The sequence below is a fragment of the Lathamus discolor genome, chromosome 4, assembly GCF_037157495.1.
Source record: "Lathamus discolor isolate bLatDis1 chromosome 4, bLatDis1.hap1, whole genome shotgun sequence".
NCBI classification, from domain to species: domain Eukaryota; kingdom Metazoa; phylum Chordata; class Aves; order Psittaciformes; family Psittacidae; genus Lathamus; species Lathamus discolor.
In genome coordinates, this window is record NC_088887.1 from 99,550,308 (window position 1) to 99,578,249 (window position 27,942).

The following is a 27,942-nucleotide window of genomic DNA, read 5'->3' on the forward strand; positions in this document are numbered from 1 at the left end:
TAAAAAAAAGTTAAATTTTATTACATGTAGTTTACATTTAGAAAATACTTAAATGCAAAACCCCTGCTTTAAGAGCAGTGTATCCCTTTCCTTTCAAGGGAACAGATGCAATCTGGAGTCACTCGAGGAAATTTTTTCCATTAGCCATTACACATATTGCTTGAACAGATTACGTGAAGTATACATTGCAGCTTATATTAAGGTATACTCAAATACAGAGACTGACTTCTGATTAGATTTGCTAGTTACCCCTTTCTTCAAAGTCACTTATGTAGGCTTTGCGGATGGATGATTTGTGCACACCTTTTTAAGCACCAGATGCTTGGTTAATTACACGCAGCAAATGGCAAAGTCATTCACAACCATGCAAATGCAGTATGAGATTTCCATGCCATTTGCTTCTCTATAATCCCAGGGAGTTAATTATTGAAGTGACAGCCACATTAGTCTCCAACTCCCAAAGAAATTGAAAAGTCTTGAGAGGCAGTGCTAGAACTCCGATTTCCCAGGCTAAAGAGGCATCCTCACCACTGGCTGGTAGCTTCTGCACACCACCGTGTCCTCTCTCCAGCTGAAATCTTGAACTGGTTCCACTATCCAGGTTTGCTAAATGCAAGTGAATATTTTGCTTGACATTTTATAACAGTTCACTCTTGAGCATGGAAAACTTCTGTTTCCACTGTGGCTTTTCATGTCTTCTGGTATAAGAGACCAGGCAACCCTCGCTTTTACCTGTACAGTTACAACATCCTGTTATAACTGCAGAAAATCCCTGCAAACACCCACAACTTACAGCCTCATTTCAGTTCTTAAAGGCTCCACATTTACTGGCTTTAGCAATGAATTCCTTTAGCAGAGGACCATCCATTTGCCAAAACGCTGTGGTTTGTGTCACTTCTGTCAAATGATTGACACAAAACTTAAAGCAGAATTCCTCTAAGTCCTAAACAGAAAAAAAGAAGAAAAAAAAAATGTTATTATCTTTGCTTTCTCCAGCACAGAAAATGACATGCAGGCACAAATGCCTGTATATGCTTTATTTTTACAGATGAGCCAAACACATTAACCCAGTGGCTCCCAATGTTTTTCCCCCAAACAGTCACTATGTAAATGCAGCAGAAATAATAGTTCTACACACATATCATGGGTACAAGAGGCACAGTAGCCACAATTCGTTCTATGTAGCTGCAGTCACAAAAATCAGCTGTTATGAGCAATATGTATTTTAAATGTTTCCCAACTTTAAGAGTTTCACCTGCACTCACTGACATTTACTAAAACACAACACAAACAGGAGACCTCAGGGTAATGATACATAACCAAGACTGTGGATTTAGAAAATTCAGCTCTTTTGTTCCATAACAAACCGAAATCTATCTGTAGGGTTGCTTGACTTCTTGCTTAGTTAAGGGCTTAACTAAAGCCTTGAAGTTGCATGTCCCCAGGATCACTGCAAGCATATACTGACTGGATAGTTTTAAAGCCAAGTTTAGGCAGAAGGCCTCTCTGTGCCTTAGAAACACGCTCTTGTTATAAGGAGGATTACGAAATAGCAACTCCCCACCCTGTTCTAATTCCTCTATTGTGTTTTAAGTTTGTAGAACTAGTACTTCACATGTGAGAACACTCCCTTCCTCAGCTGCTCAGCACCTGGGGCACTGCGGGAAGGCATAATACATTTGCAGAGCTCTTTAAGCCACTGATTAATATTCACAATACTGAACACTACAGCAACTGTGTGCCAGTGAGAGTTCTTGACACAACAACAATATAAAAACATATCCTGGCCTAAAACCAGGCATTCTGAAGCTGCAGATCTTGGCTTGTGTGGCATCTGTGCAACAAAAAAAGACAAGCTTATTAGAACTGAACACCGATGGGTTTCTTGGTTTTAAAGAGCAGGATGTACTAGCATTTGTAACAAAATTACATCATACACATTACAATATTTTGCACTGCTTTATTTAAAAAAAATCATATTCCAAGTCAATGCAACAAAAGCATACAATAAACATATTGTAATAGTAGTAATTTTGGAATATTTAAAAGTCCTGCATTAAAAAAAAAAAAGGCTGAATTTCATTTGCAGATGGATGCACTCCCAGCAAATTATCCTTGAAATATAGGCTTAAGTGAATAAAAGCACATCCAAGGATTATTTTAAGAGCTACCACAAGCAGCCACACCTGACCTAACTGTAGCCACTTCAACTCAGTCAGTCACCAAAAGAAAGTACAGGAAAGTTTTGTGTCAGAGGTATTTCAAATCAGCGAAGCAGTTTCTTTTAACGGTTGTCTTCCAGATGCAGTTCCTTGAATGCACTACATCACCCAAGCAATTTCAAGCTCCCATCCAGCATTACTGCACGTAAAACACACTTTTTGTTTAAAAAACAAACCCTAGGTCTCACCCATTCTCTCCTTGATGAACCATTTAAGCCTATAGTTCTAACTCCATTTTGCTAGTGAGGTACAGCCAAGGCACAGTAACTGGATTTCTTCTACACTTTAAAAGCAGAATCCATCACACACTGAACACCCATCCTGCAAACAATCTTTTGAGGTTAAAATATGGAAATTTTCCTATTTTCCATGAAGTCGCACCAAAGAAATTGCTATTCACAGTAGAGCTGAAGCCACAATTCAGACACTAACACAGCTCTTTAGGTAAGGTATATCAAAAAAACAACGCAAAACAAGGCTCTGAAATAAGTTAGGGAACTTTCATGCCAATCACTGGGTATTAAGTACAAGAAAAAGCAATGTGCTGATATACTGAGTACCAAAACTGCTTTATAAGCTTAAGTAACAAGCCAACCAAAGTCAAAAGCATGATGTACAGATACTATGCTGAACACAGCCACAGCAAGACCAGGAATACATCCTGGTTAGTCCACGAAGCAGCATGTTTGCGATGTAGTAGTGAAGTCAGACATGGCGCAATAGAGAAGTTTCTCTAGCCTTCCCCCCTTTTCACACACTTGCTCTCTGTCCTCAACATTTATCAGGCCCACAAAGCAGTTCTTATCCTGACATTTTGTCATACTGTGAAGACTAAAAGTGTATTTAACTGTAGCTAAACAAAACAAGCCAACAAAAGGAAGAAACCTAAATGCACTGTCCCCAAACCCACCACCATATGGCAACACACACAACACATAACCTTACACCTTAGTAACTTCAGGCTTACAAGACTGCTTTTCTCAATGTTAGTAGTTTTGTTTTGTATTTAAACCCCTCCTCTGTTTCAGAGTTAGTGTTTCCAAATATTTTTGTTAGTCATCTTCATCTCCCCCCAAACAGTAATTCATGAAGTTTGGCACAGCATCATAACCTTTTACCATGAAATCTATGCAATGCAAACTTTTACAGATAATGAGCCTCAGCCTGGAACTTCAGTCATCTTTAGCTATCTGTGTACTAGTCCACCTTCCCAGTACTGGTTTATGGGGGTGGAGGAAGATATATCTCTCATGGCAAATACAGGGTTCTTTTAAGTTCAACATTCTCAAATTCTGACAACGGGAAACAGTATTACCTGAGATAGTAAAGGAGCAAGCTTACATGAAAAAATAACTGGCAGCTTTCCTCCATAGTTTAAGTCACAAAGCAGCCACCTATTTAAGAGACTGAAGTTTAGAAGTTTACCTCTGCATCATATCTGACAGCAGCAGAGAGCAATGAAAATGCATTTTCCACAGTAATTCCTCTCTTGATAATATGCTGGCACAGTTTTTTCAGTCTATTTTCACAGTACGAAGTAGCCAAATCCAAAAGCCCTGCAATTAAAACACCATTGTACATTAGTCCGTTGTAACGATCTCTGCTCTTTGAACAGCAGCTTATGCTCCCGGGGTACAGATTGCATCTGCACTCTGTGTGCAATGTTCTATGGCGCTGTAAGATGCTTTTTGCAAGTGGGTCACTACTCAGGAAAATGAATTTTACCGTTACACAAGAAGAAAGGCCTTTTATTGCCTCTTGCCATAATCCTGTTAATCTCTCCAAATACACAAGCTGATCGACTGCGTTGCATACCTAACTGCTTGTGAGAGTGAAAATGTCAGAGAACAAGCAGCACAACATCAGCAAAAAGCTACCATCACAAAAATCTGTGCCTCAATTACGGCTTGCTCTTTGCGCTGCTGTCCAAGTTTCCCCTATGTTAGATCTACTGAGATTCTTTGATATTATCCTGATTAATAACTGACTCAATTCAGTACAATATTCAAGTACTCTAACCCAAACAGTTTCTCTCCCAAACTTGAAAAAAATGCTCATAGATTATTTCTAAATATCCACCAGTTTTGCCACGGTACATTTGCTACAATAGTATTTTTAACACAGATTAATTAATCACCAGTAAAACGCATTATAGGCCAGACCAGAAGCTTGTATTAATATATATATACTGCATTCCCTGCCTCAGTTTTTCTGGATGCTGCTTTCTAACATAATTGGACCATAAGCAATACCTATTGCATCTTCAGGCGGAAGGTCCACACTGTCTGTATACAAGTACTCAAGAAAGGCACGATACACAGGATAAGAAAACTGGTCTATTTCTATCACTTCCTTCATATCCTCATTCCAGTATGACTGGAACATGGTTCTGAAGTGTTCACACCTAAGAGACAAAGACATAATCTGGAACACTATTATATGAACACATGAACGTTACATTACAGTCCCCCTGAAATACATATTTGGGGCACTCTGCAATATTCACAAATATTTTACCATACTCCATCACAGCCAGTGGTCCACATTTTGGTCCCTAATACTGTGGGCATTGTTATGCATCAAGATAAAACTCTTATTTGATCTATGACACAGAAATGTCTATGTATTCCTTGCAATCAGACCAACTTAACAGAATTCATTATCCTGAGAACAACAGATGGGCTTAGTGAAAATTGACTATGGACCATTTTAAGACAAGAGTTTTGATTCAACTCTTTTCACAATCACTTCATTTAAAGTGATTATGGATACATACATATTATATGTTACAGGTTTAGCAGTCCCTCCCTACCCTTTACTTCCCCCCACCTTAGATGTGATACTAAGAGTTTATACAGAATAACCAAGAGCTGTGAAACATGACCACTACCTGATTTTCAGAACAGCTTTGTGGACATGGATGTACTTTCCATCCACACGGAACTTTAGGTCTGAGGTTTCTGGGCTGTCAAACTCTTTCTTCAGAGACTCTGCTACTGTTAAAAAGTCCTCATGCTCTACAGAAACAATTTTAAAACAAACAAAACCATGTTACGCATTTTAGAACATACACATCACTAACTAATGCTAGAAGCTCAACTAAGAGCATGTTAAGGAAAATAGGTCAGTATTAGAGCTCCACTGGCTTAAGTGGTGAAACGGGAGGAATGAATTAATCCAATACCATTTCCTGTTGGCACTGACTGCTACACACCAGCTACAGGCAGCAGGGGTCAGCAGTTCCCATTCCAGCTCATTGCACAGAGGTAGCAGAACACCATGGAAAGCACCTGGAGAACTTTCTCCTCCTGGGCACAACCCATGAGGTTGCCAGCCTCCTTGCTGCTCACTGCCAGCGCTCAAGCTAGTCAGCTCAGCTCCGCAACCTGCAAACTACCTCTGCAGCTGCACACTGCTCTTAATGGGAGCCTACAGCATCACCCGCAACTTGAGACACAGTGTACAGTACTTCAACTGCACTGACACGGTGTGATCTGAGCCTAAACAGTAAGAAAATGTGTTACCAGTTGCCACTTGTTTGTGCTAGCAGACTGGATATAGCCTGCAGGCTGCCTGTCAAGGTCTTTGCCAAGGCTTAAAAGCATGAATTATCACTGACACCATTATACTCAGTTTCCTATTGAATTATGACAACACAAAACCTAGCAGCAGTGCTGTTAAAGAAGAGTGACAGTAGATACTGTGTAAAACCAAGGGCATAGGACTTTGGCAATTTTGGAAGTGGATTAAAGCTCACAGCTCTTTGGCAGTTCTTTCTATTAAGGCCCATGGCACTGGTCCCACAGGGGTCCCATTCTATGTCTCTAGAAATCACACAAGAGTTGCAGCACAAGATGGCTCAGACTTGTGGTAAAACAAGATCTCTGAAGTTCTAGAAAAATTAATTTAAGCCACTATTTGAAGCTTACACTGATGCATCTTAAAAGTGTGTTTCAAAACACATGGCCTCTAAGAAGCAAAGTATAGAAAAGAAAAATAAGTGGATTTCCACTATAATGGGATGTGGTGTCCCTCCTGTGTCCCACAGGACTGCAGATTATTCATCCATATACAATCCACAAATTACCTTTCACCATTCGGGACAGCTGAATTAGTTGGCATTTTAGAAGGAATACTGCTGTAACAGACAAGTCATGTTTGTGCCACAAAGACCACACACTCCTACAATTTACACAGATCACCCACAGAACCTGCAGCTCACCAGGGCTAACTAAACCACGCTCCATTTGCTCATATGATTTTTCTTCCTGTGATTTTTCTTCTTCAGCTTAGCTTAAGCTACGCAGCAGATCAACTTTCACTCCAAATACCTCAAGTTCATTCCTCAAAAAAGGCTGTAGATTTGTACTTCACCACAGCCAATCCTGAGTGACTGCTTCATTTTTTTGGCAGAACAATCATAACTGGAAGCAGAACAATAACCTTTATGCAGAGTTAGCTCTCACTAACAAAAAAACCCCAAACATAGAAAGAAAAAAGGTTTTTTTAACTTGTATGAATAAAAAGGTGGGGAAGATGGAGATTAAAAATACCCCCATGATTAATGCTTTTGGTTTAAATATTCAATAAGTAGGAGTATCAGAATAAGAAGGGAATAACCCCCAACAGCTGAGAAGAGTTAAAAAGCAGATACAAAAGTTAAAACATGTTGTTATACTCAGTCTGGGAATACTTCATAAAAACCAAGAACTTGAAAGGTAGTGAAAATGGGGAGATTCATTCATTTAAACAGTCTTCACTACCAGCAATAGGCAACAGACTGGACAACCATCAGACCTCTACAGAGGACAAGACTAACACCTATCACAGAGGGTTAGAAAATGGAGAAAGCAAGAGTAGGATAAAACAAGACTTGGATTTACCCAGAAGCAGATCACTCCAAGCTAATCTTTTCTCTCTAGTAAAACTATTCAGTTTTTCTCTATAGACGAGATGCTGTTATCTGGACCTCTATGAGTGCGGTAACACGGCTAAATGAAAAGTTAGAAAAGGTAGGGAACCAGGGTTAGAACAAATCACATGCAAGGTTAAAGGCTGAGACTGCAGAAAGGTCACTCTGGATGTGATCTGTCCACAAAAACAATTCTGTGCAGGAGCTAACAAAATTAGGATCTGTTGTCAATATGAAATCAGATTAGATCTCTGAAATGATCTTAAGAACTGAAGCAGCAGGTCTAAAATGAAAACATCTTAATGTTTTGAGCATGAAGACTTCACGTTTTCAAGGAAGTGGAAGAGCAAGCCAAGCACTTTATATCATATTTGGGGTCAAAAAAGAATTAGCAGAATGTGAATCAAGGATAATAAAGAAGAAAGGATTGGGCTTATTTGTTGGTCACAGAGACTGCCTCCCAAAGTGCAATCCAAGGCAGCATAAAAAGAGAGTTCTGACAGAGGAAACTATTAAGGTCTTGTTTTAGAGGGACTTTTCTTTATAAATCTGCCTGTCTTTGAATAAAAGTCTAACTAAATCCAGTTGAGAGAAATCATCTCAAAACAAGAAAACCTGGAATTCTGTTACTTTACTTTCCTAACATGAAACATAAGACAGAGATTCAATCCTTCATATTCCCAGTTCGTATTGCCAGTTCTCCTTAAAACAGGAGTGGTATTCTGTACTAATCACTACTAATGTACACAAGAGATTACTGCACTGGCTGCCATGTTAGAGCTTATTCTCACCTACTGACAGAAGACGCCACATAACGGCCGGGGTAGCAAAGCAAGCAAACACATCATCAGTGCAGGCAAAGTGCGTGAGGTGGGGAAGGATCACAGACTGCCCACGGCACTGGCCCCACATGTACACTTGGCCACTCTGGGTCTTGGCAGCTGACGTGTGAGCAGAGTGGCAGGCAGCAATCTCCACAACCCTGTGAACAGAAGAACCCTTGTAAGATACTACAGGTACAGAATCAAGTGACTTTCCAAATACCTCACCAAAATAACAGCCAACCAAACTATGCATCTACACTCCTGTACTTCTTTCTTTGCCCTGCATGACTGTGATACTGTTTGAATAAATATTTTTAAACTGCAATGACATTTTCAGATTGCTTGTAGATTTTACTATACTCATGTATTGCTTCAATGATGTCATTCTCATCATCTGACATTCCTCCTTTTCTTCCATAAAGATGGGAAAGAGATGAAAAAAACCCGAAGTTCTGGTTTCCCCTTTAAAACCAATGCACATCACTTTTTTCTCAAAAAGAAATGCTTACGGAGCTTATGAAACTTCCGGTTCCAGAATAAGCAGAAAATTTTTAGTACTAAGATTTTTACAGAACACTTTTCAGAACGTCTCTCAAACAGATGTAAAAATCATCTCACATTAAGTTCTTTGGTGTTTTTCGATAAATGCTTTATTAAGAAACCCTTCTACCTCCCTCTTTTTAACACCCCCCCCTTCTTTTTTTCTTATTCTTATTTAGACAGAGATGTGACCTACTGCTTGTATTTCTGCCTCCTTATTTTGCTGTAGTTTCCTTTCCTCAACACTGAAGTTCAGCAGGGAACATGGACAGTGCTTCATTTGAGGAGAGGTGAACACACGCACACTTAACTTCACATTCTTGAGAGCTATAGCTGTTTTTCAAATGAAGTCTATATAGTATTTTCACCCACCTCACATAGCTCCTTAAAATAGTAGAGCTGCTGATGCACACTTATCTATTCTGTTCTCCCACTGCTCAGGCAATCCCTACCTTGCCATCTGAAACATTACAAGAACTGAGAAGAACCACACTTCCATCAAAAAGGACTGCAAGGATGTTTCCAGTGCCTCTGTTTACACGATTAGCAAAAACCAGGGGAAGTTCCAGTGTTAGTTCAAAATAAAAGCTACGCTTTCCTGGTTTTATTCCATGCTAAAAATGGATCAGAGGATTTCATGCTTTTGTGCCAGAAACAGATCAACTGGGACAAATAAATGTCTTTCCAAGCAATCTAAGGATGTACATATCAAAATGTTTGTTCCTTTACAGAACAATAACATGGAGAGTTAGCTTTTCGGTGAAGAGGTTTTTTAGCAGAAAGCCCACATTTTAAGTGCAAAATTTTTTTCAAGATAAAACACAGGAAGAATCTCCAATGACTTTCAGTGTATGTATCAGTTATTTCAGGCAGATAAAAGACTAACAGGTTATTTTAAACCATTATCAACTTCAGAACTTCTTTGCAACATTATGGTATTTCAGCATCTCTGTCAAGAGACATCATAAAGCAATTATTTCAGGGACAACTTTCCATCTTAACTGTCCACCTAAACTACTTCCTTCCCAAACTCTTCCCTTAGCAGAACAGATTCTTATTTCCAGGGCAAACTATACTATACTCAAAAAGTATAGTAGAACATGTATTGTAACACATACATAGTACATGTACTGAATACCTACAGTACGTGTACAGGATAATATGTTAAGCAAACACTTCACATCATAGCTGCTCCTCCAAGCTAACACAAAGTCTAAAAATTCTTTACAAGCTATATGTGCAATATTCTTCGAGATAGCATCATATGCCACTTCCTAAGGAACTGTCACCAGCATTACATACAAACGACAAGAGTTCTATAAATGAAAAGACCAGGAGAAGCAGCAGTAACCTGCTTCATGGGAAATGACAGCTCACCCACTTACAGCACTGTTTCCAAGGGAGCTGCATCAAGCAAGATGAATAAGTTCAAGTGACTTACATCGCCCTTAGACGCCAAGCAGAAATTTTGTATTTTCTCTCTCCTTTAGTCACTGAACAAATGCCAGCTTTATTACAGTTCCATGCTTGAGTTCACATACACAATACTAAATGCAACAGTTCCTCTTAGTTCACTCAAGAAATAAACTGCCAAGAAAACAAAGGTGATCTATTTGCAAACACACATTCCTGTTTCAGTGCTTTTTAAAATAATATATCATTTTGCTATGCTAGTGTCAGTTCCTTCACAGACAAGCCAGCCTAACCTCAGTGGTTTCTATTGCAATGGTTCCTTTCTTCTTTCCTACCTCCACCTCTTTTTAAGCTCTTAAATAATCTCAGTTCTGCGCAGCTTTTAATTTAACATTAAGTGTGAGAAACAGGAAAAATACGAATGACTTCCCAGAAAGACAGTTCAGACACGGAGGACAAAACCCAACCACAAATGCTTCTTAGTTAAGTGGAGATTACAAGTTAAGTGATTTACAGGTTAAGGAATTTATGGATTAAGAAGTTTCCAAACTGAGGTACATTAATCTATAGGTATACACATGGGCCCAGAGAATGGGACCGAGGTTCAAGCTTGTAGTGAACAAAAGCCATCCTAAATACGAGGATGACAAGGGTGCTGGAAGAAGGGGTACGAGGGTAAGGGCAATTCTTTTATGAGTCTAGGAAACTAAGAAACTATAAACTACTAACTGGTACCACTGATAAAAGTATTGTTATCAGTCCTTGGCTCTAGCAACCTTGCAAATCGAGTTCTGTTTACATGGTTTGTCAGTCTTTCAGAAAACTGTTTTTTCCTCATGCCACTTCCTACAAATGCAGTGCTTCCTCCCCCCCTCTTTTTATTTGTTAAACATAGGCCTCAATACAGCTTAAAAGATTGGCTTTTTGATTTCATAACTGCATATTTTTTAACCAAAGCAACCATATTTAGAATAGCCTAACAGTCATTCGGTATCTTTCAGTATGAGGTAAATACAAAGCATGTTTACTTTCAATAATCATTACAGATAGTAAAGCATTCAGTCTATAGTAAACAGCAAATTACCATTCTTTCCTATGCTTTTAACATTTGTCATAGAAAAACAATCCACCATGACCTACACTAGCATGCTTCAACTGCTAGAGACTGCATAACACATGCTCAGATTTATCAATCCAGAAACAGCATCAGCAAGATTACCTTTCTTTTTCCATCATGATCTGCACCGGGCTTAGCTGGTTACTTTTATTGCCAGTTCCCAGCTGCCCATAAGTGTTAGCTCCCCAGGCATAGAGCAAGCCCTCATCTGTTAGTGCTAGTGTGTGCGCATAGCCACAGGCAATCTGTAAGTAAATATATAAGCATTACTACTAAAAAAACCAGAGATGAGAAACACAATTATAGCACACACTGCCTTAGTCTAGCTGATGTTAAATTTCTCAGGCATTCTTCATTTAGCACTACAATGCATTATTTCTCGGTATTTAAAGCTAACAAAATATATTAACTGTAAATACCAGAGAAGTCCCAAATTCATTAAATTAATGTTCATTGATTACTCCTAAATTATTTACTACACTTCTGCAAAGTCTCCCTAGCTTTTACTTGCTTTCAGTTGCAGAATCGTCACACAAACAGTGAACTGTGTCATCACGTAACTCTGAAATACGTTCAGAATTTGGTATTTTGAATACAGTACAAACTATGAGAGCTGCAGGTCAACAGCCAACAACCGTTCAACCCAAGTTATCACATGAGGCTCCACAGATCCTTACTAAAACCCCAGGAAGTACCAAATTTTTGTTTAATTCTTTAGCTGGGGAAAAGAAACACAACCCACCAACAACCAACCAAACCCACACCACAACTCATTTTCCTTTTCCCTCTCATTTCTGAAGGACTAATTAGACTGTTTACGTAGAATATAATTTGAACACCTTGCTCCCCTTCTTTTCTTGTCTTTGCCTAGTGCATTTTGTTCAGGTTTATAACAAAAATGCAATTTGTATCCATAGCATAATTTACTCATAGTTACACTAGCTAACTTTAAATCATTCAGAACACTTACAAAAGCAAGTATTCTACAGCTTACTTGCACTTTTCATAAGCCTAAAAAAATTTATAGGAGATTAAAAAAAAAATATCATTATTTTAACTGTGAGATCTAGAAGCAGGTGTATGATTCCAAAGATACCATTCTAGCAGACGCTAGTAACATGAATGCATTTTCATTCCCACATTAGACATACCTGGAGAATACACACACCATGTAACGCTGCCACTCTGCACGGTGTTAGTTGATTGCCATTGTTTCCAAGACCTAGCTGACCATTACCATTGTAACCCCAGCCATACACCTGATTGCAAAAGGAAAATGAAAAAATTAAAGCCACTCCTCAGCAGAAGTACAGACCATCTAAGACTTAGTATCAAACACAAGTCAGAAAAGTACATCTTACAAAAAAAACCCTGTACGTTATTTTAAGAGCAGTATTGAGAAGGCTGAAAGACATTAAATATACTACAACTGACTGTATTCAACTTTTCCATCCTGTGTTTAAAATGTATTTGTCATTGAAGCACTAGAAATTTTGCAATAAACTTACAATACACCCAAATCTTTCCCATAGCGTCAACATTTCAGTTGACTTCTACACCTTCCTTTCTCATTATTACTTTCTTTTTTAAATAAAAAAAGAAATTAGTTACTCTGATCAGCTGGTTAGCTACTGGATTAGTTTAAACTGAAGTTCCCAGCTTGGCTGTTTTTTACTTCAGTTTTGTTAGAGTGGATATACCAAGACAAAAATATGTACAATGAAAGCTTATCTCAACCCCAGGGACTTTTACAGTCCCTCCAGCCACAAAGAAATGCTACTCTCCGAGTTTAATGAGAAGTAGTAAAATTGAGGATACAGTTCATACCTAGAAGCAAGATAACACCATAAACCTCTGTGATACAGAACAGTTGCACAATACTAGGGCAATGTGCAAACGCTGGGTTCAGTTTTATTGCTGGCAATCAAGCCATGTGTTTAAGAAACGGGATAAATCGGTGTATTCTTGCAGAAAGATTAATTATTTAACTCTGCATACTTTCAAAAATTGATGTAATTAAGACATCTGTTAAAGAATCTGTTGAAGACAGTATTTCCAGTTAATAGCAGAATTTTCCTTAAATTTATCTCACAGAAATTATCAATATAACCCTATCAATACAACTCTGTAACTTCAGCACTCCATGTCAGCATCTCTCCATGTTCAAGGTTAACTTCGTAAGTTCAGGTAACAGAGACCATGAGAACACAGCAATGCTTACCTCGCCATTGTTTACTACAGCCATGGAGGAGGTCTGACCACAAGCAATGCCAACTACCACTTTACCCTGTAAACAGTTTGAAACTCTACGAGGAGTTGGCTGGTTTGCTGTAGATCCAGATCCAACTTGACCACAGTTATTATAGCCCCAAGCATACAGCTGTCCATAAAAGCAAACAAAAAATGCAGTTTAAGCCATAGTAATCGTAATGCTAGTAATAAATTATAATCTTACTGTAGTCATTATCAGACAGAGTAAACTACCCTACTGAACAAGCTAAAATGCTTAAAATTAAATTTCAACAGCTGAAAATTATAAACAGAAATACTACTGATCTAGCAAATACGAACATAGGACTTTTTTCAGCTTCTTGCTACAGAACTGGAGTACCTGACTACAACAGGAAAACAAAGGAACATACTTCTGTATTAAACATAGGTCAGATTACAAGACAGAGAACATAGTGAGTGGACTGTCCCCATAACAGCTACTACGAAGAAGGAAGCATAAGGAAGACATTCTTTACTGTGAGGGTAGTGAGACACTGGAACAGGTTGCCCAAAGAAGAGGTAAATGCTCCATCCCTGCCAGTGTTCAAGGCCAGGCTGGACAGAGCCTTGAGTGACACAGCCTAGGGTGAGGTGTTCCTGCCCATGGCAGAGGAGGTGGAACTAAATGATCTTAAGGTCCTTTCCAACCCTAACCATTCTATGATTCTATAATAAGAAAATTAATTCCATCCCAGCCAAAACCAGCACATTCTGCCAAGTATTTCCATGAATACTTACAACTTCAATGACCCTCCAGATGTACCAAGTCACAAGGGCTTCTGCAGCCAAATCTTTCTATAAATAAAACTCTACTTAACATATTTTGCTGCTTTCTGTATAATTAATTCTGGTAGAGATTAAACCTCGGAGCACAAATAGACTAAACTACTGCAAGGTACGCTAAGGACAGTTTTATAGCACATTAACTAGCCACAATGGCAAGCAAGCTGTAAATCCGAACTCCATGGTAAATACAAAGAAACTTCCCTACCTCCACTGACATTTCAAGCATCTGACATTTATTACAAGAGACAGCATGGCCATCACAGGCAGCTACCTTACAGTAGCTGGCACCACTAGTTTAACTAATGCATGAACATCCTCTCCCTCCTGCACACACACCAGATTTTATGGCTTAACCAAGTCAAACGTGATGGCATGAAGATCTTCCTTAAGAATAGGCTCTCCTTCCAAATACAACACTTAAATTAACCCAATGCATCTTTCCTACCCTCAAATACTGATTTCCTACTTTGTATTACTGTTACATGATAACTCTACTGAACCATAACAGAGGTATGCTTAGGTTACCAGGATGAAAAAAACCTGTAGTTTACATTTTCATTTTTACGAAGATTTTAAAATTAGAACCCTTATTTTGCTAAACAGAGCTGAAATGAGGCTTTCCTCCATGCAGTAACATGCAACTCAAATCAGATATGCACAGATTGCTCAAATCTGACTAAGCGGAAACTAATTGTGTGTGTTTCCCATGACATGTAGCCGTAAGCCATGTAAACAAATAGAATAAAGCAAACTTGGTTATAAACCAAGTGCTCTTTAATTAGCTACACACAAAGGTATTCAGAGGTGTGTAGAGCAACATTCTTTCACAGTAAAAGCCTGGAAATCATGAAGACTACAAGAAACAGAATAAACAATAAGCAGCAAATACAAACAACACCATAATACCTCTTAAATAACAGAACTGCAAGTAAATCAGTGTTACATTTTGCACTTTATAAAACATTATTTCACCCGTGACACAGCTTTCTGGTCTTGTCCCTGTAAGACATACCACAAATGCAAGACACAATAGTTTATTAAGTTTTTATCCCATTTTTTTTTGTGGTTGGACAAGGTTTTTTTGTTGGGGGTTGTGGGGGTGTTTTGAGTTGTTTTCTCCTGCTCTGAAGAGAAGGACACCCTGGTTTAAGACAGCAGAAAAAAAGGTTATGTTGTAACTACACTACAGAGAAAGAGAAATGTCAGACTGCAAGGTCCCTTGCACTATTCACATCACGAAGGAACTTAAGAGATTTGAACAGGTTTCAACTTACATCCCCATCAAATGACAGAGCCATGGAATGATGAGAGCCACAAGCTACTTCCACCACTTTCTTTACTAACAGATTTGTGCAAACTTGAACAGGAGTAATGCCCTGATTAGTTGCGCCATTTCCAAGTTGGCTGTAACCATTATGTCCCCAAGCATATACTTCACCATCTGCAAAAACATTGAAGTTTGTGATAAAAACCACCAAAAATTCCAAGGAAATTAAGGCAGACAGAATTCTAAGAAATTAAAAACATCAACAAGAAAGTGAAAGGGTATTAACAAAGAGCAAAACTATTGCAAAAAAATCATCTGTATACTAAAAAAATATATACTTCATATGCAACTATTTTATACACATACATCACAAAATAAACCTCTAGGTTTGTTGTGGAAACACACGAAAGTGCACAGGTAAAACTAAATATGTCATAAATAATAAGAGTAAAACTTTATAGTTGCAACATAGTGGAAATGGAAACTTGCTTTACCTATTACTGAGTACATTTAGCTCCACTTCAGAACAGTAAGAAACCTTTAGTGTGCATTACCCAGTTAACAACTTAATACAATTACACATTAATACACTCTTCTTAAATGCAAGTGGAACTTAAAATCCGCAACTAATGTTTCAATACTAAATGTTAATTTTCTACCTTCAGTGCAAAGTACAACATGGGGTCCACTTCCATAACTGAGACTGGAAATCTTCTTTCCACATAAGGCTTCTAATTTCTTTGGTACTATTGTGCTCTGATTATCTCCAGTTCCCAAACAATTACTGCAATTCAGTCCAAAAACAAATACCTGAAAAAACAGAGGAATACTGATTTCAAGTGATTCACACTCAGGTATGGACAGATGTGGCAACATCCAGGTCTTCATGAAACTACGGACTCTTGAGGGCAAGAGATTTAACTCACGGAAATTAACAAGCTCAAGAGTCAGCATGGGGACACTTTGGAAGTTAAATGATGAACTTAAATTCTTCACATCCATGAAGGCCTCTCATTTGTGGGAACTGTACAATAAGAAGTATTAAACTGTGAAAGTGGAAGACAGCCCCTTCTTTTTAAAGCAGTTTGCAAAGAGCAGCCACAGTTGTACTGTGAGAGGCTCATCCTTCAGGTAGCTTTGACAGGACTTAGGGAAAAAAAAAAAATAAAGTCCTACTCTACCCAGTCTTACAAGAAACCTTCCCATTGATACACCCCAGAACACCTGGCTTGTTCTCTTTCAGCAGCACAATGCTAACTCGCATTGTTTCAGAATCATTAAAATCCACAGATAATCTTCTGCTGTACTGTTATTTAGCAAGCCACAACCTAATTATATATCTTCATACCTGGAGCGCTTGCACTTAATTTCAAGCTACAACAACTTCTTTTGAATTCTGACTGTCTTCAAAAGTGCACGTAATCCATCCTGGCCTTTGCCATTTGCAAGTTATCTACATTGTCCCCATACAGGACTAAAAAAGAAATTAAAAGTTACATCCAACATACTTTGAAATACACAAATTTCACACAAAGCTTTTGATAAGCTATTAATTTACAAGTATTCAGTGGACTATGAAAACAACTAATTGGAGGGTATATGTTCCATTTTATTACAGCCTTACCTCATCATTGTGCGTTACATATATAGCTTCATTGGCTGATGTACCAAATACACACGCCTTCCGAATAGATGCTATTTCTTGAGGTGACAGTAAGGCAAATATTGGCCACTTGCTTACATCCACCATGATGCTGCTGTGTGTCATAATGTTTCTACAAGTAAGACGACATTGCTGTAATAAAAACAGAAACTTATTAGAAAGTGTATTCTGCACTTCAATCAGCAGGCAATAAGATAACTTCCTTTAAATTGGAGAAAACACATGTATTGCAGCTTTGAAAGTATAACATTCTGTTCTGCAAGAAATATGTAATCATATATGCATGAAGGTGGACAAATAGCAAGTCACTGGTAGGACGCTGAAAGAACAGGCCTTTTCTTAACAGAGTAAGTAAACTGTATTTGGTACAACTGAACATCTGCTGTTCTACAAGCAAACATTCAAACTTTGTGACACCCCCAGTGGCAGAGGGGACTTCTGAGGGAATTTTCAGAGCATTTCAGCTGGGATTCCCATTTATAAAACTTTCACTCACAAATTTTATTGTAGTCTTACAACTTATATATGACATATAAGCAAGCTGTTGATGCATATGTCAAATCTGCTAATAAAAATAAAGCAGCTGTTGAGCACAACACAAATCTGCCATCTCTTGCATAATCAAAATCTCTTATGATCAAAAACTAATTGTGAGAGCACAAAAGCATGAGATAAACTCACAAGTTTGTACAATTAAGCAGTGAAACACATCAGAGAGAAGTGATCAAGTAAAACTGTCATAATCTGTTAAAAACAAGCTGACAACATTAAAAGCTGGAAACATGAACTGGGTATAGACATTATCTGTCAATGAACACAGACTATACAATCCATCCTTCCACAATGCTCCATCTTCCCAGTCTCCCTAGGACAATTGCACCAGGTCAAGAACAAAGCGGACAGTCAACACAAACACACAGAGCTTATCTAGGTCTTCAATCCTGCACATAAAAACTGTAACATTGCTCATACCATGAAGGGATTCTGCCACTGCCAACCTACGATCCATGCCCAAGAGTATCAGCAAGTTTTGTGAGATCTTAAAAGCACTAGATAGAGAATGCCGCAGAATGTCAGTGACATGAAACAAATTACAGTAAATCATAAAAAAAAAAAAAAGAAATTAAAAAGATAAATCGTTTGGTTCTGATGATTTTCAAAAGTGTGCTGACAACCAAGACACGGCTTCAGAAAGCTGTTCAAAACCAACAGTCAATCCCAAAGTACAGGTCTTTCAGTGCAGATATTTAGTGGAAGGAGGGGGCTTGTTATATTTTTAAGAAGTCTGAGAAACTCTGGGGTCACACTGGAAATGTGTATGCAAAAAGAAACCAACACAAACAAAAACCTGACTTGTCTCCTGATCAGATTTTGTAACCTTGCTCCAACAAACCCAGCTCTACTCTACAGGCACTTCTCTCACTAAGAGCCTGACTTCACTCTACATTTCAGATTTGAAGAAAGTCTTGAAAACACCTGAAGTCTCCAGATGGCACATTCATACTAATTATATTTGTAGAACAGCTTTTAAAAGTCTATGTGATATCAAGACCACAGCACATTCTATGCAGCTAAACAGATCTGAATGTGCTTAAGCGTTCTTAATTTCTAGTCACTTTACAAACTCAGGCCGCCACGTGCCAAGATCTGTTACCTTGCTTTGGCAAATCTCTTAACATGACACTATCAATCAGTTAAAAGGAGACAGCACTGACTTGCTCATCTGCGCAGACCAAGTAATTGTTCCTTCTGACTTTTCCTATTTATTTTGCCTTGTGTAATGTACAATTAGCAATGCGCAAGACGGTCATAAACGGGACATTACAAAAATCTATTTTCTTCACAGAAGTTCTTTTCAACATATCCTGTCAATTTGAGATACGAAGACAAAAATCTTATTTTGATGGAGAATGTGCTAGTAAATTAAAAACTTCTAAAGCACCCTGAGAATATATTCTACCCTTAATGTATCCAGTTTAAAATGTGCTCCCCTTAATGATCTCTGCACTAGGTCTTTAATCTGCTTGGCTTATTTTCCACGATTGTATGACTCAGTTAATCACTCCACTTCAACAAAACATTTCCAAGCACTTCTCAAACCTGCGCAAGTCACACTGCATTTTTTACGCCTCAAAGCTCAACTGGGTATCTTGCCAGACAAATTAACACCCGTAGTTAAAAGAAAAGCTTTCAAGCACACAAGAATTTCCAGGTTGAAGACATGAGCAATGAACTCCATCCACAGACGAAAAACCTTACAAATTCTGACTTATGTAATACTGCTTTTATCTAAAGCAGTGCTGTATATTTCCAATTTCAACTATTACTACAATTCTACAGTTATTTCAAAGGTTTTCCTTAAAAGGCTTTTAATGGCAGCTCATCTGCCACTGCCAAGTTAGTTTCTTTAATAGATCTCAATTCTAAAACCTCTCCAAGTTTAGGACAAAAATCTTTAAACAAACAAAAGACATCTCTTGTCTTTTATATAATATGCACCATTTCTCCTAAACACAGACCCTTTTCCCTTCCTCTACAACTATTAAATGTTGCCCCTAGATGCTGCCATTTGCTGGAGTACCTATAATCATTCAGTTGCAACATTTTTACACTAGCAACAGCAGCTATTTTTGTTCCTGCTTATACCTACATGAGTGAAATTACATATAAACCTGAAAGTTATGGACTTACAGATGGACTTGCTGTTCCTGAGCTTTAACTGTGCCTGGAACACTGCTTTAACTACTTATTCTCTATTTTCCACAGAAAGTAAGTGCCCAACGTAGGCATAAGCACCACCAAAACAGAAACCTAATTAATTGTAGCATCCTCTAAGACATACTGCACACTTTCCAAAAGGGCAGACACTCTGCAATACGGTGATTAACCTCTCACACCAAGCACACTCAAACTCCATCCTTGCACAACGTTTGTCTAAATACAAGGGGAAAGGTGCGTGCAGAGTTTCTTCTGGGCAAATCTTTGCTCCGAAGGGCTAATCTAGGAGACTTCAGTCAGGTCATTGCAAGCAGTGGCACAAAGAAACACAGCGTCCTTTGCTCACCATTAGTGTACTGCATCAGTAAGAGAGCTAAGGTTATTATCTACTTCTGATAATCACATAGAGGCCTGGACTCTGCCACATTACATATTATGCACAGTCTCCACCCTAACTGAAAGTCTGTACGTGCAAATGCACTAGATGCAGTCCAAAGTAATGGTTATTTTAATCTGTAAGCAAATAGGTGTTTCAATGTATTAACTCTCAAGCTATTGGTTAGATTCCGCATGCAACACGGCAGCGGTAGCTCTAAGGCATACCTGTCACACATCAACATCTAGATTTTAAGTTAACTGCAGTTGAAAGCATTATGAGTATAAAACTCATAAGCTTAAATTTGGTGCTTTGGTAGACAGCTGCTTTCAGAAATACTGTATGTCACTGCCTTTAACTGTCTTTTCATTTCTACTGCACGATCCAGTGGTAACTATACACCATATACCTTTACTTCTACTGCAGAACTAACCAGCAGAGGGCACTTATATCATCAAGCCCTCTTCTAACTACTTTGACAACTTTGAAATTATCCAACAATCTCGGTATACAAACAGGAACAGAAACAAAGATGATTGTTTGAATTTCAGTGAGGCTAAAAATAAGCAAGAAAGGATGCCTTGTTGAGAAGGAAACTGAACTGGCAGTACAGTGGGATAAAAAGAAATTGAACTCAGAGCAGTCAACAAGGTTAGGGAAAGAAAAAAAATCTAGATCCGCTCAAGATTTAAAAAACCCACATGGTTTCAGACACATAAGCCCTTCAAAAATCTGGTATTAAATTGCTTCCTATGCATTCAACTTCTCACTAGTTTGCCTTTTAAAGAAAAGGCATACAGGCTGATTCTCAACAATACATTCAGGCAAACATGCATCCCTGCCTTAAAGTAAAAAAAACCAACATAAAACTAGAAAACCCACCAGCAGTTACAAAATGTTTTGTTAAATGATTTTACATAAAGTTTTATAGAGTTTATATTCAGCTAAACAAACCCATGCTGAAGAGAACAATAGCCTACCACAACATCCTACCAGGAAAACCGTACCCATTGTCATTGCAACAAAAAAACCCTATAGTTAACTCCTCAAAGATTATCCCCTAATTTGTGAAGACTATCTGAACACAATTGCATGTTTGTTTGCCTCACTCTTTCCTCAGCCCCTCCAGTGCCGCGGTTTATTCTGGCTGAGCAGATTCTCTCCAGTACAGAAAAAAACTGCAGGGTCAGGCCTCCATTTCTCCTAATTGTCTACAGGAATTATAAACAGAAGTGAGAACACAAAAGCTGGGATATCTGGCTTTAGATCAACACGAAAGGACTGGCACACTTGACCTTTTTAAGTACACAACAACCAAGAAAGAGTAAAATCCTAGATGTAACACTAATCTTCTCCATGTTTTTTCCAGTTTACGTCTGGGGTTTTAATATTGTATTTCAGTATTGAGAAAGAACTTGGAAACAATACATACTACTGACATTAATCAGATGCGTGACCCAAGTCATGTTATTGAGGTTTTCTCCCTGCCGACACAAGGATATTGCACTCCCTGAAATCACATGCCTCAACTTAACTTTCCTTAGACCTTACATAAGGCAAGATTTCTATGACAAAAATCTGTGTTCAAACCTCTGCACGATTTATTTTTGGATGCCTTTTATGAGTAAGGGAAAGAAAAACGTTCTGATCTGACAAGCAGACCTCCTATCTGCTTTGAGTAACCAGCTGAAAGAGATATAAATAAGTAAAAAACACTACGCAAATAAACACTACTTAACATAAGACTGTTCTAGACATAGGAAAAAACCCTTAGGAGGATAACAATCATCCACACACCATAACAAAACTGTAGTTACAATCACAATGTGCCTTCTTTTTCTTTTATTTTTTTTTTTAAGCCGAGCCATTACTGCAACTTACTGAACTATTCACTCAGGACAAGACATCTTCTAAAGCAATACCTATATTCCCTTACAGTGCATAGAGACAGCATTCAAAGGAAAACATTCACATTAAGGCTCTACAGAATTACTGCATCTTCCAAACACTGTTTTTCCTAAAAACCTTTGCGTTTCAAACACATTTCCATTTATTTTTTCTCATAAGCCCACCCCTAGTTTAAGTGACTCAAATCGATTTTACCTTTCATCAGTAGATGACAACATGCTTTCTGAAAGAGGTCACTTAAACTTTGTACATCAGAACTCTGAATGGTCCTTTCATAAAGTAAATATTAATTCAATATTAAATTTAGAAGACCTGTATTAATAACTGAAGAAACACTATTCGTGTTTTTTCACGAACCCAGCGAGGGGGAAAAGATGTTGAGCCTTCAGGAAGCAGACAACAAAGGAAGGACAAACTGAAACACCATGAAACCGAAAAAACCCCAAACCAGAACATACTGTGCGCACATATTGCGAGCTACGCCGAGCAGGAAGAGAGCCCTTCAGACAGCTGTGCGGGAGAAGTCACAAGCGGACCGCAGGAAAGCTTCGCCAAACCACCCGCACGATGACCCCCAACCACGCGCTGTTTCCGTAAGAGGGACCCTTTCCTCCTCCAGACGGGTACCGCGGACCCAGCCCACCCGCTCGCCACTGCGCCCGCCCAGCCGCGGCCCTCACAGCGCCCTAACGGGAGCTACCGCGCCCAGCGCTTCTCACCCGGCCCCTGCGGCATTCCCCGGCGGGCTCCCGGCCGCCGCTCCCGCTGCCTCTGAGGCGCCCCCGGCGGAGCCGCTGTGTTACCGGCCGTTAGGACCGTTAGGACCGTTACAGCCGTTCGGCGCCGGCCCCCGGGCGAGCAAACCGGGCACGACCGGGTGCGCACCGCGCACGTGACAACCAGCGGGCCGGGCGAGGGCGGGAGCCGAGGGCGGTTCGGAGGGGGCGTGTCACGTGACGGCAGTCCTCGGGAGGGACCCCTCCCGCTTGACCGTTCGCGCGCGCCGTCACGTGTCCGGCGATGAGTAGTTCCTCCCTCCCCTCACCGCCTATTGGACGCGGTAAGCGCGGCCACGTGACGAGGCGCGTTCGGCCGTCGGTGTGAGGGGGTGCGGGCGGTGGCTGTGCCTCCTGCCCGCGCTGGCATCCCCTCTTCCCTGTCGTCGCCATGAGGGCGCTCAGGAGGCCCCGGGAGCTTGTCTTTGCTCTCGGTAGCTGGGTCCGCGGCAGGGGCAGGCCGGAGGGCACGGCCACCGCCGCCTTTGTCGCAAGGCCGAGTGGCACCTTTCTGCCTCCACATCTTCACTGGCGTGAGGGCGAGGAGGGAATGAGATGGAGTCGCAAGCGGCCCAGGCTTCCTTCCGTGAGCACAGCCGAGCAAGGCTGTGGTGGGGTATGTGCTGGTTCTGCTGCAGGTCTGCCGTGTCTGAAACCAGCTGCATTCTATAGACCGTGTTAACTGTCTTCTGACACAGGCACTTAAAGGCTTGTCTCCATTCAAAGGTATTTAGTCAGTATGCAAGTGCACGTTACAACTTAGTATTGACGTAATACAAGCGGTAATGGGTTAAAGCTTAAACAGGGGAGATTCAGGTTAGATGTAAGGAAGAAGCTATTTACAGTGAGAGTGGTGAGACACTGGTACTGGTTGCCCAGAGAAGCTGTGGCTGCCCCATCCCTGGAAGTGTTCATGACTAGACTGGAGGGGCTTGGAGCAACCTGGTCTGGTCAAAGGTGCCCCTGCCTGTGGCAGAGGGGTTGGAACTTGATGATTTTATGGTCCTTTCCAACCCTAACCTTTGATTCTATAATTTTGTCTCTTTACAGTTCTGTGTCTACACCTGCGGATCAAGTAGGAGGCAGAGCTGGGGGAGGATCCAGGAAAGGGAAGATTGCAGACTAGCCCTCCCAAGAGAGTTCTTTCGCTATACAAAGTTGTTACCAGGAAATGCCTTCAGCTTTTCTCAAGATTTCCTTATTTTCCTGACTGTGCACAGGGTCAGGAGGCAGCTGGTGTTTGCAGCAAGAAGGGAACTGATCAGTCTGAAACATAAAGCAGTAGGGCAGAGCCCACTGGAAGTATCAGTTTAAGGCTGGTCAGATTAGGAGGAAACTGTTTAAAGAAGAAATCATGATTTAAAAAAGGGGGAAAAAATCAAGTTCACTACCCAGGAATCAAGTTTGGATGGATCCCTCTGAGAGGGAGTCAGTGATGCTGAAGAAATTCTGCCCTGGAATATGAAGCGAGGAAAGCACAGCAGTAGGTCTGGGGCAAAAAGAGATGTTCCCTGCTAAGTTCCTGCTTGCTGCACTCTTGAGTGACCTTAGCTGGCATCAGCAAAGCACTGCTGAATTGGCTGTGCAAATTCTGAAGCAACAGAAAGAGAAGGCATAAATAAAGAGATATGTTGAAAAGTGTCATCAGAGCCTCCACGGGAAGCCCTAAAAGAGCCAGAATGGGAACATACTCATTTCTTGTTTTCAGCTTGTGTTTGTAGCTCCACAGAGGAATCATCAATCAGGAATAACTGCCTTTCCTGACAGTGCTAGGGAATGGTGTTGAAGGTGGAGTTGTGTAAACAGAATTTCGATCCTATTTAGTACCTGTAGAACAGACCTGCTTAGTTATGATACGCAAGAAACCTGGCTGTTCTAGCAGGTACTGGAACACAAAACCCCAGTCAGGTTTTTTATTCATGTGGTTTAAGTTTCTTGTTATTAGTTATCACTGATCAGTTTTTACTGTGTGCAGTAGGTCCTTAAACAGTGGTTGTTGGCAGTTTATACCATGCCTGAACTTTACAATTGGCTGAAACAGCTAAAAAAATTGCTCTGCATGGAGCAGAAGTAATTTTATAATCTCTCAAATAACTAGTTTCAGTTCTTTTCCTTTCAGTTTGGCTTTTTGTAGAAGCCAATAATAACAAAAAGCAACCATCCCCCAACCATTTTTTCATGAAGGAAAGGGATATGAAACCTTATATCCGTCTTGGAAAAGTTATGACAAACTGGAAATGTTATGAAAGCATTAAATACGCCAACTAGACAAAAACCATGATATTCAGAGACAAGTTTTGTGAAATAAAAGGAAATATAGCTAAAAACAATATACAGACAATGTGTGTAACTCTTGCTGACTTCGGTGGGTTAGCTGAGACGCTGGCCTTACCCTCTCTCTTACATTGATAGTCTCAGCTAACATCTCCATTGGTAACAGTAGCAGGTGACTTTGATGTGGTTTTTGCAAGTGACCAAACTGGAAACATTGGAGATTGAAAATGGATAATAGCACAGCATGGAATTACACCCCAAACCTCAATGCAACTTAAATCAATAGTTTCATTCCTAACTATCCATTGTCCAAACTAGATATCACAAAGGTATATGTGGTCATAGATAAATCCAGTTGTAGATTAAAAGTTCTGTTTTGTATCTGCAGCTCTCTAAGTGACCAGAATGAACAGTCATGATGGCAACTGTCAGTGACCCGTTAAAGGATATTGGAAGAAGAACATCATTCGAAGTGTTTCTCTCCTCATTCAGCATTATTTTTTCCACCAGTTGATTAACTGTTTTCACTCAAGCTGCGGAGCCCTAGGGTATAGTGCCAGCTAAATCTGATATATAAACTATCTGGAGCTAAATGTCACCTGCATGGAGTTGGCATCTTAAATCCAACTCTTTTCTTCAGTACTCACCATCAACTTTCTGTGGATGTGTAAGAACAGGTACAAAAGCTGCACAAACAGCTCTTATTCAGCAAAACCTCTTAAAGTGATACTGCTGCAGAACAGTGCCGAAGGCCTTAGGGCTCTAAATTCTCCCCTAATCAAAACAGGAACAGCAGGAGCTGATTCCACCGATAGGCTCTCCATTGAGAAATGTGTGGGATAACATTGACACTCTGTGGCCAGCCAGATAAAATGCAATCTCTGGATTTTCGCAATGGTTTTTTGCTTTCATCATTTCACCACGTAGTAAAGATCAGTTTGTAGCTTTCATTCTTGTTGATAATTTCCGGTATCTTTTCAATAACTTTCCTTTATTGTTAATAAAAATTCTAAACATGTAAGCTAAGATAAAAACTAGAACCAAATGATAAAACCTTGCATCCAGAACCCCTGAGTCTGAGGAGTGCTCAGTGAGACTCCGCTGTTGTGTTGGAACTTAGCAAGTTGTAGGAAGTGCATTTTCAGGTCCATGCTTACATCACTATCATTTTAATCACATATTCTTTTTTCCTATGGAACTGGAATGAAGGAAGGCCCCTTAAGGGGAGCTGGATTTGTATATTGCAGTTTCTTCCAGTCTAACCTGGAGAGGGGAGTTTTGTCAGTGTACCTCCAAGCTATAATTTTTACTTCCCATAGAAGTAACAGATACTACCTGTATTATACATAGTGCAGGTAGGCAGTATGGTTAAGCACCATTCAGTAGCCCCCATAGGTGTTCTTCTTGATTGCAACTGAAGGAATAGTAAAAGGAAATAAAAAAAACAGTCGTTGGTTCATAGCTTTTACATTGAACAGGTGGAGGAGCAAATACTAAGATACGTGATAGGATGGTTTTGGCACACGTAACACTGCCACCTTTGTAGATGTACCCATTTTTTGCTCTTATTTTGCTTTTCAACCAGAAACATTAAGTATAATGCATCTTAATAAGTTTCTAATGTGAAAACAGCATGTATGCAGTATTGAGCATAGTTCCAACCTCCCTGCCATGGGCAGGGACACCTCCCACTAGACCAGGTTCCTCAAAGCCCCATCCATCCTGGCCTTGAACACCGCCAGGGATGGGGCAGCCACAGCTTCTCTGGGCAACCTGTGCCAGTGTCTCACCATCTTCATAATAAAATATGTCTTCTTTATATCCAGTAGAAACTTGCAGTTTAAAGTCTCTTCTCCTGTCTGTGCCTCTGGTGTGAGGGCAAAGTGCTTTGACAATGAATATAGTGATCAAGACAAAATTCCAGTTACTGGAATAATTAGGGCATGGGGAGGAGGGGGATTCAGTACTAATCCTGGTTATTGCTCGTTGTGATGAATATCTAGGATACAGGGAGATGCATGCCTAACAAACAGCAAACAAATAAATTGACTGTAATTCTATGAAACTGTGAACGTTAGCGACCACTGGCTTTGTTCCTGTAAATTCAGAGACATGAAACACGAGGCAAGAACATTAGTTCCACCCATGTAAGACATAGCTAGGGTAGGGGCTGTCCTCGTCTCTGAACAGTTTCTGAATTATTTAGCATATGGTCTTTCTGCTCCAGCAAGAGACTCACTCAGAGCTCATCTTGGCTGCTTTTACTTTCTTTTCTTTCATTCTTTCTTAAACAGACTTGTAATTGCTCCTGTGTATTATTTACTGGAAGTACTATACTTTTATAACATAGCTGTGGGTGGAGCAGAGTCTGTAGGCACAATTTGCGCCTGATATTTGGGATAATTGTCAGGAAGAGAGAAAATAGGCTGCAGTTCAACACATAGAGTATGAGTGTGTAAAAAACCCCAAAGACTGTAGAGTTGCCTCTATTTTCCCATGAATTTCTCTATTCCATGTGTCGTGGTTTAAACCCAACCACAAACCTCTTTTGCTCACTCCCCCCCTTCTTGCCCTCCCCCTGCTTCTGGAGGGACGGAGAGAAGAATCGAAAAGAATGCAACTCCCACGGGTTGAGATAAGAACAGTTTAGTAACTAAGGTATAACACAAACCACTGCTGCTGCCACCAATAATAATAATGCTAAAGGAAATAACAAGAGGAAAGAATACAACACCTCAGCACCAGCTGACTGATAACTCGCCCCACTCCCCCCAGCCAAGCACCGACCGATACCTCGTCCAACCCTGCAGTCCCACCAGCCCTTCCGGGGTAACTCCAAGTTACCTCCTGCGCATGACGTGCTGTGGTATGGAAT

At 39.9% G+C, this 27,942-nt stretch overlaps 1 protein-coding gene and 1 long non-coding RNA gene across 4 annotated transcripts; one reads left to right on the plus strand and one right to left on the minus strand.

The window, feature by feature from the left end:
- Window positions 1-22,973, minus strand: RCBTB1 (RCC1 and BTB domain containing protein 1). Of its 3 annotated transcripts, none has more exons than XM_065678280.1 (12): window positions 22,737-22,971; window positions 16,977-17,147; window positions 16,012-16,162; window positions 15,360-15,526; window positions 13,250-13,408; window positions 12,180-12,287; window positions 11,131-11,273; window positions 7,926-8,116; window positions 5,113-5,239; window positions 4,475-4,626; window positions 3,648-3,778; window positions 1-943 (listed from the first exon to the last, which is right to left on the minus strand). In XM_065678280.1, the coding sequence occupies exons 2-12, from the start codon at window positions 17,118-17,120 to the stop codon at window positions 803-805; spliced, it is 1,614 nt and encodes a 537-aa protein (XP_065534352.1). In that variant the 5' UTR covers window positions 17,121-17,147; window positions 22,737-22,971; the 3' UTR covers window positions 1-802. The 3 variants fall into 3 exon arrangements, with proteins under 3 accessions (XP_065534352.1, XP_065534353.1, XP_065534354.1); XM_065678281.1 differs by lacking the exon at window positions 22,737-22,971 and adding an exon at window positions 22,476-22,623; XM_065678282.1 differs by lacking the exons at window positions 1-943; window positions 4,475-4,626 and having other exon boundaries at window positions 3,662-3,778; window positions 22,737-22,973.
- Window positions 22,974-23,140: 167 nt separating this feature from the next.
- On the plus strand, window positions 23,141-27,556 carry LOC136013831 (uncharacterized). Its single transcript, XR_010612403.1, has 3 exons — window positions 23,141-23,519; window positions 23,844-24,675; window positions 25,456-27,556. It is a non-coding gene; the product is annotated as an uncharacterized LOC136013831 (long non-coding RNA).
- The last annotated feature ends 386 nt before the right edge of the window (window positions 27,557-27,942 follow it).